Source organism: Penicillium hispanicum (genome assembly GCF_028827665.1).
Source record: "Penicillium hispanicum strain IBT 35686 chromosome Unknown utg000002l_segment0_segment0, whole genome shotgun sequence".
In the NCBI taxonomy this organism is placed as follows: Eukaryota; Fungi; Ascomycota; class Eurotiomycetes; order Eurotiales; family Aspergillaceae; genus Penicillium; species Penicillium hispanicum.
Genome location: NW_026623194.1, coordinates 1533627 through 1555968, shown reverse-complemented (window position 1 = coordinate 1555968; position 22342 = coordinate 1533627). Strand labels below are relative to the sequence as shown.

The 22342-nt window shown below is 54.1% G+C and overlaps 9 protein-coding genes across 9 annotated transcripts; 6 read left to right on the top strand and 3 right to left on the bottom strand.

The window, feature by feature from the left end:
• Positions 1-1536: 1536 nt before the first annotated feature.
• N7459_002288 (metallophosphatase domain-containing protein) lies at positions 1537-2490 on the bottom strand (the record flags this gene model as incomplete). The annotated part of the gene is made up of 1 exon (XM_056941473.1): positions 1537-2490. One exon carries the CDS (start codon positions 2488-2490, stop codon positions 1537-1539), a length of 954 nt encoding a protein of 317 aa, XP_056803328.1.
• Positions 2491-3354: 864 nt separating this feature from the next.
• On the top strand, positions 3355-4839 carry N7459_002287 (DUF2855 family protein; the record flags this gene model as incomplete). The annotated part of the gene is made up of 3 exons (XM_056941472.1): positions 3355-3527; positions 3589-4444; positions 4522-4839. 3 exons carry the CDS (start codon positions 3355-3357, stop codon positions 4837-4839), a joined length of 1347 nt encoding a protein of 448 aa, XP_056803327.1.
• Positions 4840-5552: 713 nt separating this feature from the next.
• On the top strand, positions 5553-7884 carry N7459_002286 (uncharacterized protein; the record flags this gene model as incomplete). The annotated part of the gene is made up of 6 exons (XM_056941471.1): positions 5553-5619; positions 5649-5825; positions 5913-6239; positions 6294-7124; positions 7180-7262; positions 7315-7884. 6 exons carry the CDS (start codon positions 5553-5555, stop codon positions 7882-7884), a joined length of 2055 nt encoding a protein of 684 aa, XP_056803326.1.
• A 222-nt stretch (positions 7885-8106) lies between these two features.
• Positions 8107-9015, bottom strand: N7459_002285 (SDR family oxidoreductase; the record flags this gene model as incomplete). The annotated part of the gene is made up of 1 exon (XM_056941470.1): positions 8107-9015. One exon carries the CDS (start codon positions 9013-9015, stop codon positions 8107-8109), a length of 909 nt encoding a protein of 302 aa, XP_056803325.1.
• Positions 9016-10650: 1635 nt separating this feature from the next.
• On the top strand, positions 10651-11443 carry N7459_002284 (mitochondrial 54S ribosomal protein mL38; the record flags this gene model as incomplete). Its single annotated transcript, XM_056941469.1, has 2 exons — positions 10651-10828; positions 10881-11443. The coding sequence occupies 2 exons, from the start codon at positions 10651-10653 to the stop codon at positions 11441-11443; spliced, it is 741 nt and encodes a 246-aa protein (XP_056803324.1).
• Positions 11444-12332: 889 nt separating this feature from the next.
• Positions 12333-13564, top strand: N7459_002283 (uncharacterized protein; the record flags this gene model as incomplete). The annotated part of the gene is made up of 4 exons (XM_056941468.1): positions 12333-12518; positions 12573-12692; positions 12760-13157; positions 13240-13564. The coding sequence occupies 4 exons, from the start codon at positions 12333-12335 to the stop codon at positions 13562-13564; spliced, it is 1029 nt and encodes a 342-aa protein (XP_056803323.1).
• A 209-nt stretch (positions 13565-13773) lies between these two features.
• Positions 13774-14689, bottom strand: N7459_002282 (class I SAM-dependent methyltransferase; the record flags this gene model as incomplete). Its single annotated transcript, XM_056941467.1, has 2 exons — positions 13774-14487; positions 14555-14689. The coding sequence occupies 2 exons, from the start codon at positions 14687-14689 to the stop codon at positions 13774-13776; spliced, it is 849 nt and encodes a 282-aa protein (XP_056803322.1).
• A 1646-nt stretch (positions 14690-16335) lies between these two features.
• N7459_002281 (NRPS-like enzyme) lies at positions 16336-19310 on the top strand (the record flags this gene model as incomplete). The annotated part of the gene is made up of 2 exons (XM_056941466.1): positions 16336-19006; positions 19057-19310. 2 exons carry the CDS (start codon positions 16336-16338, stop codon positions 19308-19310), a joined length of 2925 nt encoding a protein of 974 aa, XP_056803321.1.
• Positions 19311-19942: 632 nt separating this feature from the next.
• Positions 19943-20735, top strand: N7459_002280 (uncharacterized protein; the record flags this gene model as incomplete). Its single annotated transcript, XM_056941465.1, has 2 exons — positions 19943-20134; positions 20193-20735. The coding sequence occupies 2 exons, from the start codon at positions 19943-19945 to the stop codon at positions 20733-20735; spliced, it is 735 nt and encodes a 244-aa protein (XP_056803320.1).
• Positions 20736-22342: the final 1607 nt, after the last annotated feature.

The following is a 22342-nucleotide window of genomic DNA, read 5'->3' as shown; positions in this document are numbered from 1 at the left end:
GGCAATAGCAGTATAATAACAAAAGCCCAGCGGTTATGAAATCAGAGCACCTCTCCAACTGTGCGGGACTCTAAAAATCGGTGGGTTGTTTCTGATATCGCCTTCGCGAGTCCCCCAGGAGGCAGGAATGCCTAGGCAGTCGCAGTAGCATTGCTATGACCAGTATCATTCTCTGAATAGGCGAGGAGAAGAAGCGAGTATGTGTGTACAGTTGATTGGCAGAGAAACCCCAAGAGCTAGCGACAAATAAATTCAGCACGCTGGAATTCTCGGCATGATAGGGCCACCTGAAGTGGACTTTCCTTTTTTTCGCCATGAATTCCAGGTCACTTCCTACTTTTCAAGAGGCTTTAAGAGGCCTGAACATACGTCAGTGCCCGTCGATAGGCGACACCGCAGGAAGGAGCAAGTGAGCATTGTAGGTTGTAAATTGGAACTCTGTGTGGCAGTTATATGACAATATTCTCTGTCAATGCAGTCTCTATATACCAATGTCAGTATAGAGGCCCTGGCTCACGGAGAATCGAAGCTGAAATGGTTACAGATATATGAAACTAGCATATTGGTCTTCTCTTTCACCTTTCTGTGAGTCTGAGCTCAGAAATGGTCGTTCAAGTGAGCAGTTACTGACATGCAGGTAAAGCGAACGATCCAGTCTGTCCCAGGCCCTCTCAAGTCCTTGCAGTGTCTCCTCCTGGTTGTAAGCTTTATTGATCAGAGTGATATAATCAATTCTTGGTAGCAGTGGTGGATCCGCTGACTTGGTTTTGCAGCCCTGCGATATTCCCTTTGCCTCTCACCTCCGAAACATGCCGAAGACCAGCCCCATCTCTGTACCACTTCGAGAGGCACTCGAAGAGTGCTTTCGAGCAACCGCCCGCCTAGTCCACCCAGAGCTTCGTCAACTAATACTGGTTGGCGGCGCCGCTAGTATTGCCCACAACTCTGTATACCGTATGGAGGATGTGGATGTTGCAGCGCCAAGTCATGTCGTTCTGGACATATTTAAACAAGTGATGGCGGCGCTCTCAACTTTTCTCTCGAGCCTGACGGCAATGTCACGTTTGATACAAGCAAATAATTCCGTGTCCAACTCAACCTTCTTGAGATCGGAGATGCTATCGAACGGATCCACGTGGCAGAGCCCTTCTTCCAAGGCTCTGTTGCGTCCATGTCGGACCTGCTGAGATTGAGAGCCAAGACAGTGGTTGGTCGTGGGAGAGATGGCGAGGCTGCGGACTTTCGATGACTGCTGTTGTCGGTGGCAAAGGTAGGGAAAGTTCTTCCAGTGTTGAACCAAGACGAGCTGGACTATATGCGCGAAGCTGAGAGGTCTTGCCTTGGGAAGCTGGATCGCTTGGTATTATTTTCCGTTTTATAAGAGCAGGACGGTAAGCGCCTATAGTATGCCAATCCTGTATATTGTGTCAATGTGCATTTGTTTGAGTAATTGTTTACTGAAAAAGAACGCACGCTATTGGATTGTAGGATGATCAGAGCGAAAGCTGTTCCATGATCTGTCGGAAGCAATCAACGTCAATGAGCAGTCCCTATATCAGACGGCTTATCACTCAAGTGGGTTGCAGGTCGAAGCTCGAGATCCACGAGCCATGGTGGTTGTATCGGAAGATCCCCTGCGCCTTCGATTGACGCATTAACAAAAAGTGTTTGAAAGCCATATCTTAACATGTTTGGGTCCGCTGAACAATGGCTTGTGGTAGACAATGTTTTAAAAGCCACAGTGGAGAGTTTGTCGATGAGCACGGAATTTCCGTTGTCGATATCAGTCAGGTGAGAAGGCTTCTGGCTAATCTTCCGGCGCCAAGTAACGAGTTTAGCACCCCATCCTTCATGGATGTGACCAAAGCAATGCATCCGAGGCCGGGCTCGGGCTATCGCCTCGAAGAGATACGGGCAACCTGCTCGCTGGCCAGAGTAAGTATAGTCCATGATGCCCTTTGGCGGGCCATGTGTCATGGCGACATCCACGTCTTGTATGCAGAAATCATGGCCCTGATTGGGGTGATATTGGAATCCCCAGTCCCCGAGAGATGGCGTATATGGGCTCGCGTAGACGGTCAGAGATGCACCATTCTGCAGGCGGAATGAGTGAGTGCCTTCGTCAAGAAACGTGATGCCAGGGGCGTCGTCGAGTATGCGCCTCGCCTCCCCGTGGCAGCCGTACACCCGCTCAACCAACTCGGGGTCCAGGGGTGGTCGAGCCTCTGCCACTTTTGTCTGAAATGCCGGAATGTCCATTGTGAAGTCGTGGTTGCCGGCTATCACGAGTCTGAGGGGGGCATTCACGGCCTGGAGGAATCTGATGGAGGCCCTGTACTCGTCAATCTTCGATTCGGTGGTTAGGTCCCCGCAGTGGATCGCGACATCTGCATATTGACTTGCCACGGAGTCCGGCGGACGGTCGAGCCCGTGTGTGTCTGAAAACACTAGAAATCGGGTCTTTATACTGGCTGAAGTAGTCGACGTCATTTCGATCTGGGCTGGCGTAGATTGTTCGTGATAAAGGCGCCTTTTGGATAAGGGTGATAACCAGTTTGTATTCTGCAAAGTTGCAGGCAGAGTGCTGCCGGCGAGTACCTGAGATGAGGTGAGGTAGATGTCCTCATCGGAGCTGAGCTAGTCCTCATCGGGACAATGTCGGATGGGTGGAAAGCGGTGTATTGGTGTGTTGGTGTATTGGTAAACTCAAGCCTATGGGAGATGGCGAGTATAAGAGGCACTGGTTAGAGAGGTTAACGTTCCCAATCCAACTCTGCTAGATACACGCCTCCATCGAGCTCGATCACGACGCTATACCACCAGAGGTCTTCCTGCGTAAATCTCAATAGCCAGGGTGCCACTCTGCTTATTCCCAACCCAGGAAGCCTGTGGGACGGCCCCCTTTGAGGATATTATGCCTGGCACCATTAGAAGTCCCCAATGATGAATTGCTGGACTTGACCTCTAACTCGTAAGTAGTCCATAGTCAAATAGGCAGTTCTTCATTTGACGCCGAGAAATCAGCAATGTCTGCTATACTACTACTGGGCCCGCTGCGCGACAAACATCTCAAGCATATATGCAAAGTCACTATACAGCATCCAGCTCTGTTAGTAAAGAGAAGAAAAGTGGACCGTGAGCGCCATCAAAGCTTCCTTCACATCCTCATTGGTCTAGCGCTACTTGGATAACAACGCTAAGAGTCAAACCGCGGTGGGGATTCTTCGTCGAGGGGCCGAAAGGCACCCCGCGGCTGAGTTGGCAACGTCCTGTCCAACATTTAAACCTTTTGCTCTGATAGTCCAAGTATAAAGACTCAACAAGGAATCAAATAGCCCACGCCTAGCTATCATCATGGAAGTCCACGTGGTCTCGAAGCAAGATATCTCGCAACATGCCACCTTCACGCTCCCCGAGTCCCCCGCGCCTGACAAGCTTGCCGAATCATCCATTCGGATCCGGTCGCAGCTGATCGGGTTGACCTCGAACAATCTGAGCTACGCCCAGCTTGGCTCTCGTTTGCATTGGTATGGGATGCGACTCCGATATAGAATCCCTGTTGTGGAACTACCTCTAACTTTCCCACAGGTGGGATGCTTATCCAGTATCACAATCGTATCCAGCACCTTACAACGACAGCTCACTCTGGGGAATCGCGCCGGCATGGGGATTCGCAGCAGTGGAAGAAACGACTATCCCGGAATTGCCGACAGGAACCCTTCTCTATGGGTTCTGGCCTACGTCCGCGGCCTTGACGGACCTGAAGCTTAAGCCTGGTGTCCCGAGTGGACGCTGGATTGAGATCAGCGAGCATCGTCAGCAGCTCATGACCCTGTACAACCATTATGTAGTCACTCCGGCTTCATTCAAAATAACCTCAATCGCCAATCCAGCTTCACCTCCGCCTGAGATCGAAGATGAACTTGACCGCCTCGCGTGGGCGAGTATTCTTCTCGTCTGGAGAGCTGGCGTCCACTTGAGCAAAGCTGTCTTCCCACCCAATCCAAAACTCCAGCCCCCTGTCCATCCTTTGGGAAACAAGCCAGGGTTACCTTGGACGGCGGAAGATGGTGATCTATCCTCGGCCGCTGTGGTCAGCTTGGCCGCGTCGACGAAGACCGCTGGTTCATTTTCCTACTTCTTGCACAAGAGACCAAAAGAGCAGGGACCTCTGAGTTATCTCCAAGTGACATCGTCTGTGGATAATATCGCAAAGGCCATTGCCAATGCCAAGCCAGCATTTGCCTCGAAGGTCGTTGATTACAACGACATTGATGACGAGTCAACCGGTGCCTTCCTGAGAGATCAGGGGAACTCGAAGATTGTGATCGTTGATTTTGGAGCTCGCCCGGGTATTTTGCACAGGCTGCTGCAGATGATCAAAAAGCATCCGGAAATGCAGTCTCTCAAAGTGGTCATTATTCAACTCGGCGGTGAACAAAAGGTGCGTATATGGCAGGGTCGCTTCTTTGCCATCTTTATACCTCGATAGCAGTAGCCGCTTACTGACACCTCTTCCAGGTCTACACCCCGTCCGAAATGCTGGCGAGGATGAAGGAAGTGGCGGACCTGGGAAAGGTTATGTACAACACCTCTGCGCTGGAGGATACCCTGATCGAGTCCGTGGGCGAGGAAGCTTTCTTCAGCCAGATCAAGAAGGACGAGGAAGAAATCATCGCCGATCGCTCTGTGTGCTTCCCCGGGTTGAAAATCGTGTGGGGCCAAGGAGTTTCTGGGACGGATGGTATCGAAGGAGGGTGGACAAGACTGAGCCGGGGTGAGGTGACTGCTGCTGAAGGATTAGTGTATCGGGTTCCTTTGCCCACAACCAGCTCCTAGCTCCCGGAATTCTAACTCAAAGATCGTGAAGAGGGTGCGTTCGATGTGAGTCGAGGCTCACAAGCGACACTGGTAGTGGGTGATGGACAATTGTAGAAATCAATCCACGACGGATATAGCGACAGCGAGGTTATATGAGGTCTAGTCAGGTCGTAAGTTGAATATGAGAGATGTTGAGAAGTATCTCCTGGGTTCGGAGGGTCATGCACTGTATACCATTGAGCCTTGATGAGTAGAAGCGTGACTCGAGTTCACCCCAATAGGACCATGAGATGGAGAAGGGAGATCGACCACTTCAAATGGAGAAGTTCAGAAAGAAATTCCAGCAGGATCCCCAGCTCCACTTAAGCTCCCGTTGAGGCTGATGCCTGCTGAATTGACGGGTTGAGATCCACTTGGACCCTTTGCTGCCTGACACCTGCCAGGCAGCAGCCGCTGGATGCCTGGAGCTTCAGGCCATAATCACAGCGCGACTCTCCTCTTTCGTCTTTAAAAGCCGACTTCCCTTCATCTGGTCTTTTTCAGTCGTGCTTTTTCTCTCGGCCTCAATCATTATCCCAAGTTGCTCTCCAAAGCGTGAAGACTTTTGCTGTTTCCCTCGTCATATCTCCTGACTTGGTACCGCCAGCCCCAGGTCCACTTGCCTTGTGCTCTTTTAACTTGTCAACCTATAGTCTTCTCGTTTCTTCGTGCTTCAAGCGGCGTCTGGCGTCATGGCCCCGAGGTCATTCAAAAAGTTTGTCATCGCCGTCAGTGGCACCTTTCCTGGGTATAAACAAGGTGAGTGCTCCGTGTGATCGATCCCGCAGACCTTACCGTCCAAAGCAGCTCCTCAGCATTGGCAAATGAGGCTGAACCATCTATCACTGTAGCCGATGTGAAAGCCCTGGTGGAAGACCGGGGTGCCACGTTTGTCACAACCGTCAATGATCAATGCACCCATTTGATCACCACTGAGAAAGACGTCGAAAAGAAAAGTGCGAAGTGTGAGTGCCAATGACCATGTTTTCTTGTCTGGCAACATATGAACAGATCAATTGTTCCAATTACTTTGCATTTCTAACTTGCATTAGTTCGGGCGGCTTCCGAGTCCACTAACTGCCAGATCGTCTCGCTCGAATGGCTTCTCGAATCCATCAAGGCGAAGAAGCCGTTGCCAGAGAAGAATCACACTCCGGGTTCGGGCCAAGTCCCTGCTGCTCAAAACGGTCAGAAAGGCAACGACAAGCGGACTGAAAAGACTGGAGATAAGCGAGCCGTCAAAGAGGAGGACACAAACCAGGACGATGATAACAAGAAGCAGAAGGACAGCCAGAGGACTAGTTTCAAGCCCCTCAATGTGCCCGTGGATGAGGAATTTCTGGCCGAACACAATATGATTTCTGACATGGATTTTTCAAGTGGGTGTTGAAGCTGTCACGTCTTCGGCCAGGGAGCTAACCATTTCGCAACAGACCCTGAAGTTTACATCGATGCAAATGGTCTGATCTGGGACGCCACTCTTAACCAGACCGTTTCAGCCAAGAACAATAACAAATTCTATCGCCTCCAGATCCTGTTTAGCAAAAGTGACTCCAAGTATATTACCTGGAGTCGCTGGGGCCGCGTGGGCGAGCGTGGCCAATCGGCTCTTCTTGGAGATGGCTCACTCTCAGCTGCGACGTATCTCTTCCAGCGCAAGTTCAAAGAGAAGTCGGGTCTCAAGTGGGAGGACCGACTCGGCAATCCCAAAGCCGGAAAGTATACTTTCATCGAGAGAAACTATGAAGAGGACGAAGATGAAGAGGAACCGGTGAAGAAGGAAAACGGCGACGATCAGAAGCCCAAAGTCGAAAGTGCCCTATCGAAGCCCCTCCAGAAACTCATGTCATTCATCTTCAACGCCGACCATTTCCTCTCTGCCATGGCATCAATGTCCTACGATGCACAGAAACTCCCGCTTGGAAAGCTGAGCGATCGAACTCTGAAGGCTGGTTTCTCTATCCTGAAGGAGCTATCCGAACTGATAACCACGCCCGACCTGGCCAATTCTCGATATGGGGTTGGCTATGCCACCGCGACCGAGAACCTGAGCAACCGTTACTTCACCACTATTCCCCATGCCTTTGGTCGTAACCGACCTCCTATTTTGAGCTCGGATGCTCAAATCAAGAAAGAGATCGAGCTCCTAGAGGCCTTGACGGACATGGATGTTGCCAATGAAATCATGAAGGATTCAAAGGCAGCTGAGATAAATGAGCTGGATCGTCAGTTCCAAAGCCTGGGAATGGAGGAAATGACTCGCTGTAAGTTGACTCTTCCTTTAGTGGGTCCTACTGAATCGAAGCTCATTGTCGATAGTGGATCCCAAGTCCACCGAGTACAGCGAGCTGGCGACCTATTTGTCCAATTCGCGTGGAGCCACGCATTCCCTGGACTACAGCGTGAGTTTGCCCTGATACTTCTGGCGAGTTTGGTGATACTAACCCCTTGCAGGTGATTGACATCTTTCGAATTGAGCGAAAAGGCGAGAATGACCGCTTCATGTCATCATCCTTCGCGAATCTGAAGAACAGCGATCGGCGCCTGCTGTGGCACGGATCTCGTAGTACCAACTTCGGTGGTATCCTCAGCCAAGGCCTGCGGATCGCACCCCCAGAGGCTCCGGTGAACGGCTACATGTTCGGCAAGGGCGTTTACCTCGCGGATACGTCAAGCAAGTCCGCCAACTACTGCTGCCCATACAACAGTGCGAATATGGGACTGCTTCTGCTCTGTGATGTCGAGCTCGGCACTCCGATGCTGGAGCTGTATAACAGCGATTACATGGCCTGCGAAAATGCACATAAAGCAGGCAAGATTGCGACTCTCGGTCAGGGTCAAAGTATCCCTGGTGCATGGAAGGATGCGGGTTGTTTGAATCCCACGCTGCAGGGTGTCAAGATGCCAGATGTATCGGCTGCCTTGGGGAACAATGACCAGGCGTGGCTGCAGTACAACGAGTATATCGTCTACGACGTAGCTCAGATTCGGCAGCGGTATCTATTCTACGTGCACATGCGCTGAGCTATCTTATGGGTGCTTTTCACAGGAGTTTTCGGGTGGAACTTGCACGGCGACGGAGTTTGAATTTTCATCATAGCCACACTTCCCATGATTTTCGTATATCCATCATGAGTTCCTATCAAGAATGGTGATTAAAAAATGCCCTATCGTGTACATTTCTCTAGGCTCCATCCAGCTATCAAATTTGACCGTGACAGAACCGGGATTTGCACATCATGCTGTCTAGGCCTTGTTATGGTCGACAATAACGGCCACATTCTCAACCAACGTCGGCGCTGTAGGCGTCCATCCAAGCAGCTCCTTCGTCTTCGCGCTCGAAGCCAAATTGTCGGCCGGGGCACCAAATTGAAACCAGCCGAAATGATCCGCCACGTTCTCCGGCGGGATGCTCGCAACAGGAAGCCCCAACTGCTTCCCAAGCGCAGTCGCGATATCCTTCAGCGGCACACCCTCCTCAGTCACCGCATGGAAGACCGACCCAGGCGTGGCCTTCTCCGCTGCCAGTCGATACAGCGTGGCGGCGTCATCACGATGGCCCGCACACCAGTGGTTCGTGCCCTCGCCGACATATGCCGACACGCCTTTCTCGCGCGCGATGGAGATCAAGGCGCCCATGAACCCCGACGACCCGGGGCCGTGCGTGGTAGGGGGCAGACGCACGACACTGGCACGGAGACCCTGCTTGGCGAAATCGAGACACACCGACTCGGACGCGCCACGGGCAGCGCCCATCGGGTTGGCCGCGTTGAATGTATCGGCCTCACTGGCCAGCTTCCCGTGTTCCAGTAGCATAGTGCCCGAGGTGATGACCAGGGCCCGATCGCCGCCGGCTGCGACCAGCGCAGAGCCCAGGGCCTCGATGGCGGCGCGATCTGTGGCGCAGGAGCCGACGAAGTCGGCGAAGTCATGGACGAAGGCGAGGTGGATGACGGCGTCGCACTCGGCCGCGGTCTTCTTGAGGAGCTCGAGGTCCTGGATGGTACCGAAGATCGGCTGGACTCCTTGGCTCTTGAGCTGCTCCACGCCTTTCTCGCTGCGCGTGAGACCGAGGACCGTGTGTCCGGCGGAGAGCAGCTCCTTGACAACAGCTGAGCCGACGAAGCCGGTCGATCCTGTGACGAAGGTGCGCATGGTGGGATGTGGAGGTGGTTGAATGACCAGACGGGTGTGAATGTGTTTGTATTCGAGGTCAGAATTTGCGCTTGGAGTGGAAGGATATTATATCGTTTTTGTCTCTGGTCCAGAGACACCGCGCCAATTTATCCATTGCATTCGATGCTCAGACACAGCGGTCGACACGGTCTTCAAACCCGAAAGCCGTATTTGAAAATGATGGTCAAGCGGACCGGAGCTAACAGTCACCCAGGAACGGACATAAGGAGAGCGAGCGAGTGATTAAACAACTCGGAACGGTATAACTATTAACTAGGTAGAAGGAATCGTCTTCGCTGTTCTGCGCTGTAGTTTGCTGATTCTAGCAATATGGCAAAATGAGAATACGAACGGCGGTTAGCGTGCGTGGGTCACGAACTTCATGGAAAATAGTTGATTTCCGGCTTAACTCCGTTCTCCGACTCTGAACCGGAGCTAGAGTCAAATTGCTATATACATATATATATGTACATATGTCGCAACTGGCTTCTGAGTGATTTCAGCGAACATCTCTCCTCTAAAAGCCATTCTTGCTATCGGTCGGATCAGCCGTGACAGCATGAGCTCCTGTCTAAACGAGTGCTCTAGCAAAGGCACCATCTATACAACGTAAACGCGTCTAGGTGACGCCCTTCGCGTTATATGGCGACTGCCTAATACGCCTAGCAGCCTGTGGGAAAGAAGGCCGGAGTAGGGGACATTTATTTGTTCGTTGTTTCTATGTCGGTTTGGATGCATAGAGCCCGCGGAGGTTTCTAAGTTGTGGATGTGAGTACGACTGCATCCTTCCTGGGTCTTGCATATGATCTTTGAGATACCATATTTTCCATCTATCATTTCGGCCTCTTTTAGTTTCAGATGGTTGGCCGGCGAATGGTTCTCTATTCACAATAATCCAGAGTGCGGGGAATACAGCCCTAGTGGACCTAGGCAGACATTGTAAGTTGATTTGCCAGGCTATACGAGCAGGAATGCATGGAAGAATAATGGAATCCTCGATGGCGTCCAAGGTTTCAAGGTTTCTTCGCTTAGTGAGGGCAGTGATACAGAGATACTCCTTAAGATGCTCGAACTCTCGGGTATAGTTTCAACTCAATTAGGTCCTCAGAACGACAAAAGGAGAACCGTGGACTCCATCTGGAGATGAGTGCCCCGGTATTAATTGCTAATTGCTAGAAGGCGAATTATGGTTGCATTGGGGGGATAACATAGATTAGTGCATGAACCACACAGTTCCACGGTTACAACTCGGAATCCTCTTGGGCGTCCGACGGGCCGATGAGGTCCCAGCCACCACTCAGGTGCATTAGCGCGGACTGCATGCCTCTTCAGGAATGGCCGTGAACCCGAAGCTGACGCCATGTATGGTCATCTCATTCGTCCGCGTGGAACACACGCTTCTGGACGTTTGTCGAAACTGCAGGGGGGCTGAGATCCTGGCTCGCTCGGCAGAGATCTGGATGCGTCGTTTATTAAGGGGCGTTTCTTTGTCTCGGCGGACCGGGGCGACTGCTTCGACCACATCCTCCATATAAGGCGTTGAATCTCTTTGTCTCCGTCTTCGATTCCCGTCATTGTGTCAATTCCCCCGTTTCCGGAAGGCCACCGATCGCCATGTGGGCATTTGCACTCGCCACGACCGCCATTGCTATCGCCTCCGTCGCGTCGGCTGGCACGCTTCCCTCGGAGTTGGCTGTGATTGGCGAGCCCTCGCAGGTCTTGAATGTGACCTTCCAGCCTTCCTCCAGCAGTCTCGTGGAGGTGTTCCCCGGCAAGTCGATCAGTGCGGATGGTAAGTTGCCCCCCCCCATCATGGACGCCATCATCTCTAACCCGTGCAATAGATACCAAGAACCGGCCTCAGCCCAACCTGACCGAGTCGGGCTCGGTGATCCAGCATGACCAGAAGTATCTGTTCATGATGGTCGATCCGGACACCAACGCGACCGATCCTGCCTCGGTTGGCCTCCACACCGTAGTGGCGAACCTCAGTCAGTCGACTTCGTCGTCCGAGGATGTGCTCGCCAAGTACATTGCGCCCGAACCCTCTGGCAGTTCTCCCCACAACTACACGTTGTTGCTCTTCAAGCAGCCCGACGGCTTTGCTGTCCCGTCGCTTTACAACGCCGCCTTTGCGTTGAACCTGAAGAACGTGCTGAACCGCGTCAACTTCCCCCTCCAGCAGTTCCTCAACGAGACGGGGCTCGACAAGCCGGTGGCTGCGAACTGGTTCCAGGAGGGCAAGTCCACCACGGCTGCCACCACAGCCTCCGGCACTGCGACCGCGACCGCGACCAACAGTGCGACGCAGACATCGACCTCGAACGCGGCCGGGCGTCTCGGCAACGCGAAGGAACTGGCTCTGGCGCCGGTTTCTGTACTCGGGGCGATGTTGATGATGCTGTAATTGGTGGCCTCATGCCATTCGGTGCGAGCCTTGGCTTCTAGTGCGAGTCCGCTACTGTATTATTTTGGCCCCTTCCATAGACAAGACCTGTATAATTCAGATTAATGGCTGGTGCGATTGAGGCAAATGATAAGCTATCCAATGGTGCATGATTCGTATGTATTGAACTAGAAGGGGGCCAAACCCAAACCAAGGCTAAGAGTTGTTCTGTCGATGTTGATCCGAGGATGCCTCAGCCAAAGGCCCCGTCGATCCTCGCGGATCTCTCTTCTCTCTCCCTCTCTCTCTCTCCCCCCCCCCCACTATCGACCCATTCTCTCTGCGCGGGGGCCAACACCTTTTGCAGGATCTAGACCTCGGCAGTCTATTTGCATTGTACAGCCTGATCCAGCGACGCAGGATCGAGCTAAAACGGCCAGTGGATCCCCCAGGGCGTCCTATATCGATGTTCGCCAATGCAGGCGCCGGATGATCCCTGCCACACTAACCATGCAAGAGTAATGATCGCGCACTTCTTGCCCCCTTCCATCCACTGTCGGACATTCGCGGCCTGTCAATGGGGGCGTGGTCTGAATTGCCATCCTTCTCGACCCATCCGTGTTTCGCATACAACCGCTTTGTAACCCCAAGGAGGGGATGTTGTCCGGATCCATGGATAGACCGTTGTGTTCCATCATGCAGGTCCAACTTCATGCGACCCCTCCGTCCATGCGTTCGATCGATCCGTTCATACTTCGGCCCCCCTTCGGCCAGTGCTGAGGTGAGCGCATATCTCCGCGCCCGCATCTTCATCAACCAGAGATGGTGTACTAATCATCCCCCCTGTCCTTTCTTCTGCAGATCGATCAGCCTTACTGTCCTTCCTCTTGCCCTCATCCATGTACCCCCCATGCCTTCCACCCAACTGACCGCCGCAGAGCTGGCTGCATGGTCGGACACCAGGCAGCCAGCGATCTATGTCGTCTGCGCGCTGCTGCTTGTGCTGGGAAATGCATCGGTCCCGCTGCGCATCTGGGCGCAGTGGCGGATTCATAAGAAGGTTATCATGGAGGACTATTTCCTCATCGCGGCTCTGGTAGGAGCGCAACCCCCTAGTTCCATTCCGGACTGGAGTGCTCACCCTTCCTAGATATTTGCCAATGTCGTGACGATATCGACGATGGTGGCCGCCAGCAATGGGCTGGGATTACATATCTGGCGCGTCGAGAAGCAAGATCCGACCCTTCAGCCCCTCGTCAAGATCTTTTCGGTGAGTGCGCGATGCAGAGATGGAAAGGGATTTGAACAACCGCACTAACAGCTCACGACAATGCCAGTGTATCTGGGTCACCGCTCTCTTCAATGGGCCGTCGCTGTTTGCGACGAAAGTCGCTCTGTTGCTCTACTACCGGCGCCTCTTCGTTGTGAACCAGACGTGGCTGAAGATCACCTGGTGGGCGAACTTGATCTATGTGATCCTCTGGGCGCTGGCCATCACCCTGTTCTATATTCTGCAGTGCTCGCCAGTCAACTACTACTGGGAGCGCGTGAACCCTTACTCCACCATCCAGGGTGGCTCTTGCACCGTGCCCTTGAACCTGATCGGCATCCCCTTGATTCTCAGTGCGGTCTCCGACTTTTCCATCCTGCTCCTGCCTATCATCACTGTCTTGGGCCTGAAATTGAATCTCCAGCTCAAACTCGGACTGACGGCGGTCTTCTCAGTGGGCTTCCTGTAAGTGACGATGAAATCCTCTGCCCCGCGGACAGCCACGTCCCTCCCTGCAGACCACAAGCGACTGACCAATCTGACACAGCTCCTTCGCGTGCGCGGTGGCCCGCATTTGCGTGCTCCTGGCCGTGACCGATATTGATCGCGACCAGACATGGTCTTTTGTGCCCTTCGAACTGCTCAATGCGGTCGAGCTCACCTTTGCCATCATCTGTGCCTCGGCGGTCCCCATCTTCTCACGAGTGCGGCAGATGTTTCTCGGACAACGCTCACAGAACAGCTATAACAACTACGGATATCAGATGCAATCCGGGAAGAGTCTGAGAGGCGGCGATGCTGCGCGGCTGCCCTCGTCCAGCTCGGAGCACCTCAGCAAGGACTATTCGGGCGTGGAAACCAGGGCCTTCTGATGAGCACGCGATTGAAAAAGCTCCGTGTGATTCGACTACGAATCTGTGTCCACCGATCCAACTATTATTAATGTTTGAAAATGAGCTATCCGATACTTTGTACATGTACGATGATTGTAGTGAATGGAGTGCGGCCCACTGTCTTTCGAATGTATCTTTTTCGTCTCACATTTCGCATTTCGCATTTCGCATTTCATGGTTTTCTCGTTCTACTGTCTTGTTGCGCACCACCAGATCATCCGATCATTGGGATCGGCCCAGGCAGAGTCCTTAACCTTGGCCAGCTCGTCGCCGATGTACAGACCAGCCTCCACCGTCCAGCGCGTCCCCGTCGCCAGCCCAACATCATACCAAAACCCCTTGAGACTCTCCATATTGTGCCGGTAGTTCGAGCCCTTACCGACATCCTTCAAGGAATAGTGTCCCGCCAACAGGCTCCCCAGCTGCCGCCCGACCAGCATCACGCCAGGCTTGTCCCGACACAACCGGACCAGATTAGTCGCAGCGCGCAGCTGGCTCTCATATTTCCATAAATGAAACAGCGAGCTCGCAAAGACAATGTCGACCTTGCCAGCCAGCCGCTGCGAAACCTCCGTCGACGGGTCCAGGCACTTCTCCGACAGGAAATCGCCCGACGCGAACGTCGCCCCGAGCGAGTCTCGGTCGCGGAAGAGCTGGTATCCCAGATCGAAAAAGGCCGCCTCGATGTCGCAGCCCATCAGCTGCGTGCCGGGAATGCCCTGGTCCGCCAGGTGACGGATCTCTTGTCCGAAGCAGCAGCCGGCCTCGAGGAAACCGGCGGTCGGGTCATCGCGCAGGTAGGCCAGCACGCGCGCGTACACGGGGTGTTGGGGGAGGTAGAAGGACAGGAAGCGCAGCTGACCGATGCAGGGGTAGTGCCAAATGGCGAAGGCCTCGTCGCGCTGATGCGGTTGCGGGTGAGTGGGAGCACCGCGGAGGGTCGGCGGAGCAGGGCGTGTGTATACATACCAGCTTCACGACGTGCGGGAGCACCTCGTCGGGCTTGAACCCGCTATAGCGCTCCAGCAGTCGCTGCGCCTCAGGGTTTATGCTCTCGATCTCATTCTGATACCACACGGGCTTGTCCGCAGGGTTGGCGCTCATAGTAGCAGATACCGCGGGGCGCAATCGATGGCTCAAGGGGCAGCCACCAGGGGCCGATGTCGACGACGCCCGCCTCGGTGCTTAAAGAGTCTGGCCTGGATGCCGTGCGTTCCGGCTAGAAGGTACTCATTGGCCCAGGCCATAGGCGATACGATGAGATTGACCGGGGTGGGCACTGGCCAACCATGCTCATTTACGAGTGCCAGTTCATCTGGGGCGAGTCAGGTTCTATACACCAGCTGGGCCTTGGCAAGGGCCAAGCGCCAAGTTACATCAGTTAGTCCGGTGGAGACGCTAAGCATTGGACTAAGAATGTTCGGTGGAATACCAATACCACCGTCGCGCTGCTTAGCCATAGGCTGGAATCCGTCTGCACTCTAAACGCATTGATACCCGCATTGGTTCATTTTGGCCCCCGAAGGGGGCCGGATATTATGTCAACAAGAGGGCCAGCTGTATGAAGAGGAGTGGATTGGTCAAGCGTGACGGGTTCCATCCTCAACTCGTCGCCAATCCGCGGGCATGGGTGAAACTACAAAAATAACATGATAGCCTCCCTTTCTCCAGCACCACGATGTGCGGAGGGAATACCACTGGCTGAGCGACTCGTCCTAATACATGGCCCTTGCGACCGAGTCCCTGAAGGAGTTTAACGAGGCGACGCGATCCTGCAAATCGCGACTTAGCGCAGGTCGTTCGCAGACTAGAGGCAGTTAGTTCTCCAGGACAAACCAATAGTCGCGCGTGGCACAATTGGCCTGCTTGAACTTGCCTAGTCGATCTGCGCATATCTGCCATCTGCACCAACGACGACGACGACGACCCAATGCAGCTTTATTCCCGACCCCCATGTCGTGATACTCAGCGTGGAGGGGGTTGGAGGGGTCGACTTGCATCTTGGTTTTCCCAGACCGCAGGATTCAGGCTGCATGGGTCCACGGATATCAAAGGATCACGTTCTTCCAGCCTCAGTGACGTGTCTCCTCGAGAGTCGATGAGGCAAAGGAAACGCCAGACTTCGTGATGAGCAACGGTTTCTTGAGTATTGTTCAGTAGATATACTCTCCCGAGCGCACTGGTATCTCGTCAACGACACAGCTCGTCAGATCATATGGGAATGTCATGGCCAATACTCCTTACCAGCAGGAGCACTAGATACCCATTACCGAACCATCTCGCCTAAGACTTAGGCCCCCCAGCATTGGGTACTGGAGCGGTTCGAACCCGAAGAGCTGGGAACCTTGGTTGCTTTCCTCAATAAGGCAATAACGGCGTCGTTTCGACGGACATGCAGTGGGTCGCAGGTCGTGTACATGCAAGCGACCAGTGTCAATCACACTGATAACCCCAGCCGGTCCGATTCATGTCCGTGTCAAGACCCGTGGGATTGGGTTGCTAGACCCAAATCTGGGAGTTTAGGGTTCCAAGAGTCACGATCTGCCGGAGGATCGCATCCTTTCGGCATAGGCTGTATGCATTGCATGCGTGTTGGGCCTGGAGAAGGCGATGCTGCTCTCGGCATGTGCTCGAGGCTGCCCCTCGAGATCATAAATGGACAACAGCCCTCTCATATTAGCGCCGGTGGAATGTAGTTTCCTCTTTTTCACTTCAGATACCCAGCGGATCCTGTCAATCACGATTTCGATATGTCTGTTCTCTCGCCCCTCCCAATTGTGAACTCGTTGCCGGCTTTGGCACCGAATCAAACCACCAAACCAATCTATACCGGCCCTGCAACCGGCCTTCCAAATGGCGCGACGAATGGAACCACGGAAGCGAATATTACAACACTCTTGGACATCCTCGACCTGTCTGCCCAGACCAGTGCAGGAGTATGCTTTTACTCCCCGGGTATGACAGACAACGAAGACAAACGGCTCTCATACAAGGAACTGGCATCAGAGGCAGAGCGCAATGCCCAAATCCTGCTGTCCAACATTGGACCGCTCGATCAGACGACAAGACGTAAAGTCCTCATCCACATGGATAATCAATCCGACAATATCCGGTGGTTCTGGAGCGTCGTCTCAGCTGGGCTGCTCCCCGTCATGTCCACGCCCCTTTCTCAAAATCAACAACAGCGAGAGCAGCACCTGCAGCACCTTCGCACGCTTCTGGAGAACCCCATTGTACTCACCTCAAAGCGACTGGTAACCCAGTTTCCGGAACTGGAACAGTGTCATATTCTCACCGTCGAGACTCTCGAGTCCGCTCCCCGCAATTCGGATGGCTCCTCCAGTGTCCTAGTCCCAGAGCGTCCGAGTCAGGACGACGAGCCGGCAGTACTGATGCTCACGTCCGGAAGTACGGGACACTCCAAGGCAGTGCCATTAACAGTACCGCAGATGCTGGCGTCGGTGCGCAGCAAAGGCCGGGCATGCGGGACAACGGCGCGGTCCGTCCTGATGAACTGGATCGGCCTCGACCATGTGGCCAATCTGCTCGAAATCCATTTGCACGCCATGGCCCATGCCGCCGAGCAGATCCAGGTGCCGGCGGGCGACGTGATTGCAGAGCCGCTGCTGTTCTTGCGGCTCATTCATCGGCATCGGGTGACGCTCACGTTCGCCCCGAATTTCTTCCTGTCGTTGTTGAGCGAGCGCATCTCGAACGTGGCCGCCGAGGCTGATAGCAATGCCACCGTGGACCTGTCCTCTCTGGAGAAGATCGTGACGGGAGGCGAAGCCAACGTCGTGGACCTGGCCCGCACCGTGACGCAGCAGCTGGTGGCCCTGGGATCCTCGAGCCCCGTCCTGGCTATTGCGTACGGCTTGACCGAGGCCTGCGCTGCTCTCTCATATGGCATGCTCGATCTCGAGTATGAGGAGCGCGAGAAGCATGAGTTTGCCACGGTGGGCGTTGCGATCGATGCAGCCCGTGTACGGATCCAATCGACGCCGGGCGTTGATGCCGAGGCGGGCCAGCCGGGTGAAGTCCAGCTCGCGGGGGAGGTTGTCTTCAAAGAATACTACCGCAATCCCTCTGCCACCAGCAGCTCCTTCACGGCGGACGGCTGGTTCCGCACCGGAGACCGCGGATATCTCGACTCGGCCGGCCGACTGAACTTGATGGGCCGGGACAAGGAGATTCTGATCATCAATGGGCGAAACTATTCCCCTCAGGATATCGAGACCGCGCTGGACAAGGCGGCAATCGCAGGGACGGTGCCCACCTACTTCGCCGCCTTCTCCCACCGACCCATCGGCGGCGCGACGGAGGGCTACTGCGTGTTGTACGGACAGGAGAACGCGGTCGAAGACCCCCTGCGCCGTGACCAGGTCGCCGAGGCCGTGGCCAGCGTCGCCGGCTCGATCCCCGGCGCGCGGCCGCACTGGGTGATCCCCGTGCCGACTCCGCGGCTCCAGAAGTCGTCGCTGGGCAAGCTTTCGCGCTCGAAGCTGAAGACGGCCTTCCTGGCCGGCAACTTCGACGACCTGGTCGTCCGATCCACGCGCCCCATCCAGTCGGCGCGGTCCACGCCCCGAGTGCCGCCGCAGACGCCCACGGAACAGACCCTGGTCGACGTCGTGCAGGAGATGCTCGAGCTGCCGGCCGAGTACATCTCCGTCGACCAGACTATCTTCGAGCTGGGTCTGACCTCGATCTCGCTGTTCCGGTTCGAGCAGCTCCTCCGCAAGAAGCTGAACGTCGGCGCGGGCATCTCCCTGATCACCTTCCTCAACAGCCCGGTCATCCAGCACATCGCGCACGCGATCGACAACGCCAACTCGAACGAGTACGACCCCGTGGTCCTGCTGCAGCCCCGCGGGGACAAGCCGCCCTTGTGGCTCGTCCATCCTGCCTCGGGCAACGTGCTATCCTTCCTCCCGTTGTCCCGGGCCATGACCGACCGTCCGCTGTACGCACTGACGATGCGCGGGCTCGAAGACCACGGCCATCTGTTCAGCAGCATCGCCGAGATGGCCGACACGTACTACCAACACATCAAGCGCACACAGCCCACGGGGCCGTACGCGCTCGCCGGGTACTCACTGGGCACGACGGTCGCGTTCGAGCTGGCCAAGCGCATCGAGGCCGGCGGCGACACAGTCGCCTTCTGCGGCGGCATCGACTCGCCGCCGCACGTCATCCCGCTGATGCAGGAGATCGACTGGACGGCGACGGCCATCCGGGTGGCGTATTTCCTAGCTCTGATCGGGCAGGACGACATCCCCAAGTTCGAGAAGGAGATGCAGGGCTGGTCGTTGGACCGCGTGGTCGAGAAGCTGTTCGAGGTGGCCCAGCCAGAGGAGCGGACGCGGCTGAATCTCAACCCGGAACAGCTGATCGCGATTGTGTATTCGACGGAGAACTTTGGTGAGCATGGCCCGTTCTGGCTGGAAGGGACTTGGCTAACAACTGCATAGCGTCGATGGCCCGGCAGTATCATCCCGCCGGGTCCGTGGAGAAGATGGATATCTTCTACTGTGTCCCGCTGAGGTCGGTGTGTACGAACAAAGACCGCTGGCTGGAGGACTACTTGGGCGCGTGGGCCAACTTCTCGCGGCAGCCTGTCGAATACACGGATTGCGAGGGAGAGCATGCCGATATGCTCAACCCGCAATACGTCGAGGGCTTCGAGGAGAGGCTTAGTCGGGTGCTTGCGGCTCGGGGGCTTTAATTGCTGGTCTCCTGGGTGGCAGTGCTTTCTTTCGTTAGTTTTGCCAGTCGAAGCGTTGCCTTGATGCTGGACATGCTTGTTGTCATTCTCTTCTTACCTGGTCTTTTTCGTGAGGTTATCTGCTTGTGGGGTTATTTGCTGGTCATTACTTCATTTCACATAGCCATGCCATTGTCAATTCATTACACTATTAATGCTTGTATCGGCGATGCACCAAGACTGCCATTGAAAGTACCGCGCTTATCCATTTTCGGTTGTGACATGCCATATCCATATCCATTTCCATGTTTATTTCAAGCTGGCTCCGCTCGCTGAGTTGGGGATCCGGATATGCCTCAAGCCCATGCTATTCAATATCACCAGCTCAGGAGTTGCGGGACTGTCTAGATCAGGGCCAAGGATGCTCCACGGAATCAAGGCCGAAAGCCCTCCTGGTTGTAGTTTGTAGAGAGGAAGGGGGGATCTAAAGACAGCAGCTAATTTGATGCTCGGTTGAGATTCTCTGGTAGAAGCTGAGCGGTCCGGAGTCGGGCCGCTCCTCGAATGAGCTTTGAGTAAATAAATAAACAAGTTCTCCTTTTCCAACCACTTTCATTAATGTCCACATCGTCGTCACCCTATCTCTATTAGCAATGCCCCGCCCTACGTCCACGACGCTCCGGCAGTTGAGGCTGTCTGAACCAAAGGAAGACCACAAATCATCCACGGGTCGTCGTGCAGGATTAACGGGAGCCGTCGTCAAGGCCCCTACTCATGCGCCCAAGGTCCGCCAAACAGCAGTACGAGCTAGAAAGGGAAACCCAGAGCATCTGCTAATTCACACGGTCTGTCTTGGCCCCAATCATCCTCGGCATGCACCCTTACCTTCAACTCGACATCTAGCATCCCCCAGATGATCCTACTTCTTATGAACGTGAACTATCCGTCATCACCGCTGTCTCCAGAATCCCCGCCCTGGTCGACCATGCTCCGCGCATCGTCAACGTGGACCCCAGCTCTGGCGTGATTGTGCTCAGCACTCCAAAACTCTACTGGAACCCATTTTGGCACTCTCTGGAAGCCGGGAAGTTTGGTCTCGAACAATTGCTCGACCTGAAAGAGAAGCTTCGCTCCTACGTCGTGTTATTGTACAGCCATGGCGTGGCATACCGCGTCAAACATGACTTCGTGTTTCCCGCGCGGACAATGTCCGGCCGCTGGGTGCTGTATTTGGGTGGCTGGATGGATGCCGACTTTTGTCCTGACCCGAGTCATTTGGAGTTAACTGAGTGGAGGGAGCGGGAAGCAAAACAGTTGAACGAGATCGAACGTCTGTTTGACCTGCTGGCTAGGCGCTGCGAGGATATCCAGGATGAGCGGAAAGGCCAGCCGGGTTACAGATGTGACAAATGGACGCTCAAAGAACAGCTGAAACCCCAGACCTAAATGAATGATTGCTAGCTTTTCGGTGTTGCTTGGAGTTTGGGAACGAAGAGTGGGAAGGGAAGGACTGGAATATGGACTGGGGAATTATCACAGGAGTCTTGTTATTTGATTAGAATCAACTCGTCTTTCGTCGTCATCCACCATATCTTCTTCCGAATTGCCGCTTAGGGCCTTCTCTCTCCCCGGCCTTACTATGCCTTTGTGGTGTCGACTGCTACCCGCCTATTGGTATTATTTTCATTATGATTGTGCTCCCGTCACATTGTCCAGTGTGCGAGTAAGTCGTAGAATTTCGGGTCGCCTTTGATTAGGTTTCTTAACCGAACACTCTTCTAATATGAGGAGCTCCAAACTCCAATTAGCCGCCAAGCAGGAGGTAGAGGAGAGAGCTAGCAGGGCAGAAAAGGAAGCAATATGACTTGAAGATATCAATCGAAATGCAAGACTAAAGATGGCCGCCTTCTCTTGAGTTTCGTGCTCTAGTACATTTGTATTGACCTTCTTACTCCGCCCTGGAAATTCTCGTATCAAGTACTCTATTACCTCCGACCGAGCGAGTTTTTATTTATCCTTAAGCTTTACCAAAAGGTGATCTTCCTCCACGAACTACAGTAAACTTTGTGTTATATAGTAAACGTTTCTTATATCTACGAGGGACTAGCGGCGCTCCCTGCGCCCCCAGCCGTAGGGGCGATGCACTGCAGAACGTATGCGATGCGAAGCGATTAACCCGCGATTCTATATGACTAAGGGATTTAAATCTATCTAAACATCCTGGTTGATGCTATTTACCCTAGTTTTGTAATAGGCAGAATTGTGAATTGTATACATACCACCCTATATCCGACTAGCCTGAAATCTAGACTTATCGACACATTTTCCGGTAATAAAGGCTCCGCTTCGCTCCGCAATTAGCGTGTCATGGCGAATGAGCCCGTGGAGATTGTCATCCTTGAACAGCGTGGCTAGCTCATCAAGACTGAAATTGGGTTTAGTAGATGCCGACTCGCAGTCCGTGGAGGACAGGAGCCAGGCGTCCATGTTGCTAGCAGATCCGGCTGGAGAGACGGTGATATGTTGGAAATCATGGTCAATCAGATACGCACTATTTTGTCTCGCGATTCCGATCGGATCTAAGTCAACAGTGAGTTCTGTTCTGTCTCTTAAGAACCTTGGATGGCCCTCTTATCTCTACACCACACGCGCATTGTCCCAAGTCGGTGTTTGCTGCTCAGCATGTGGCGCACCTCCACCAGCTGAATTGATGGGCAACCCAAACACGTCGAGACCGAACTGCCGGTCTCGAACTGCCCCGAGATTTGCTAGTATGAGCGATTCGTGGCGTTGGGCTGGAGTGCATGACAGGGAACGCTTACTGGTGGTGATCGTGAAGATGCATGTGTGGTGCCCAATTCAGTAGTGACAAGGCTCCACTAAAGATAATCTTGCTTTTATTCAGCTTGTATCACCGACGCCATTGCATTGTGAAACATCACTTGAACGGGTGATATACTAATTGCAATAGATGCAGGGCTGTCGGAGGCCGAGATCCAGTAGTGGCTTCGGCGTCTCTTGCCCATTTGTTGATCTTCAACCATCGGGATCCA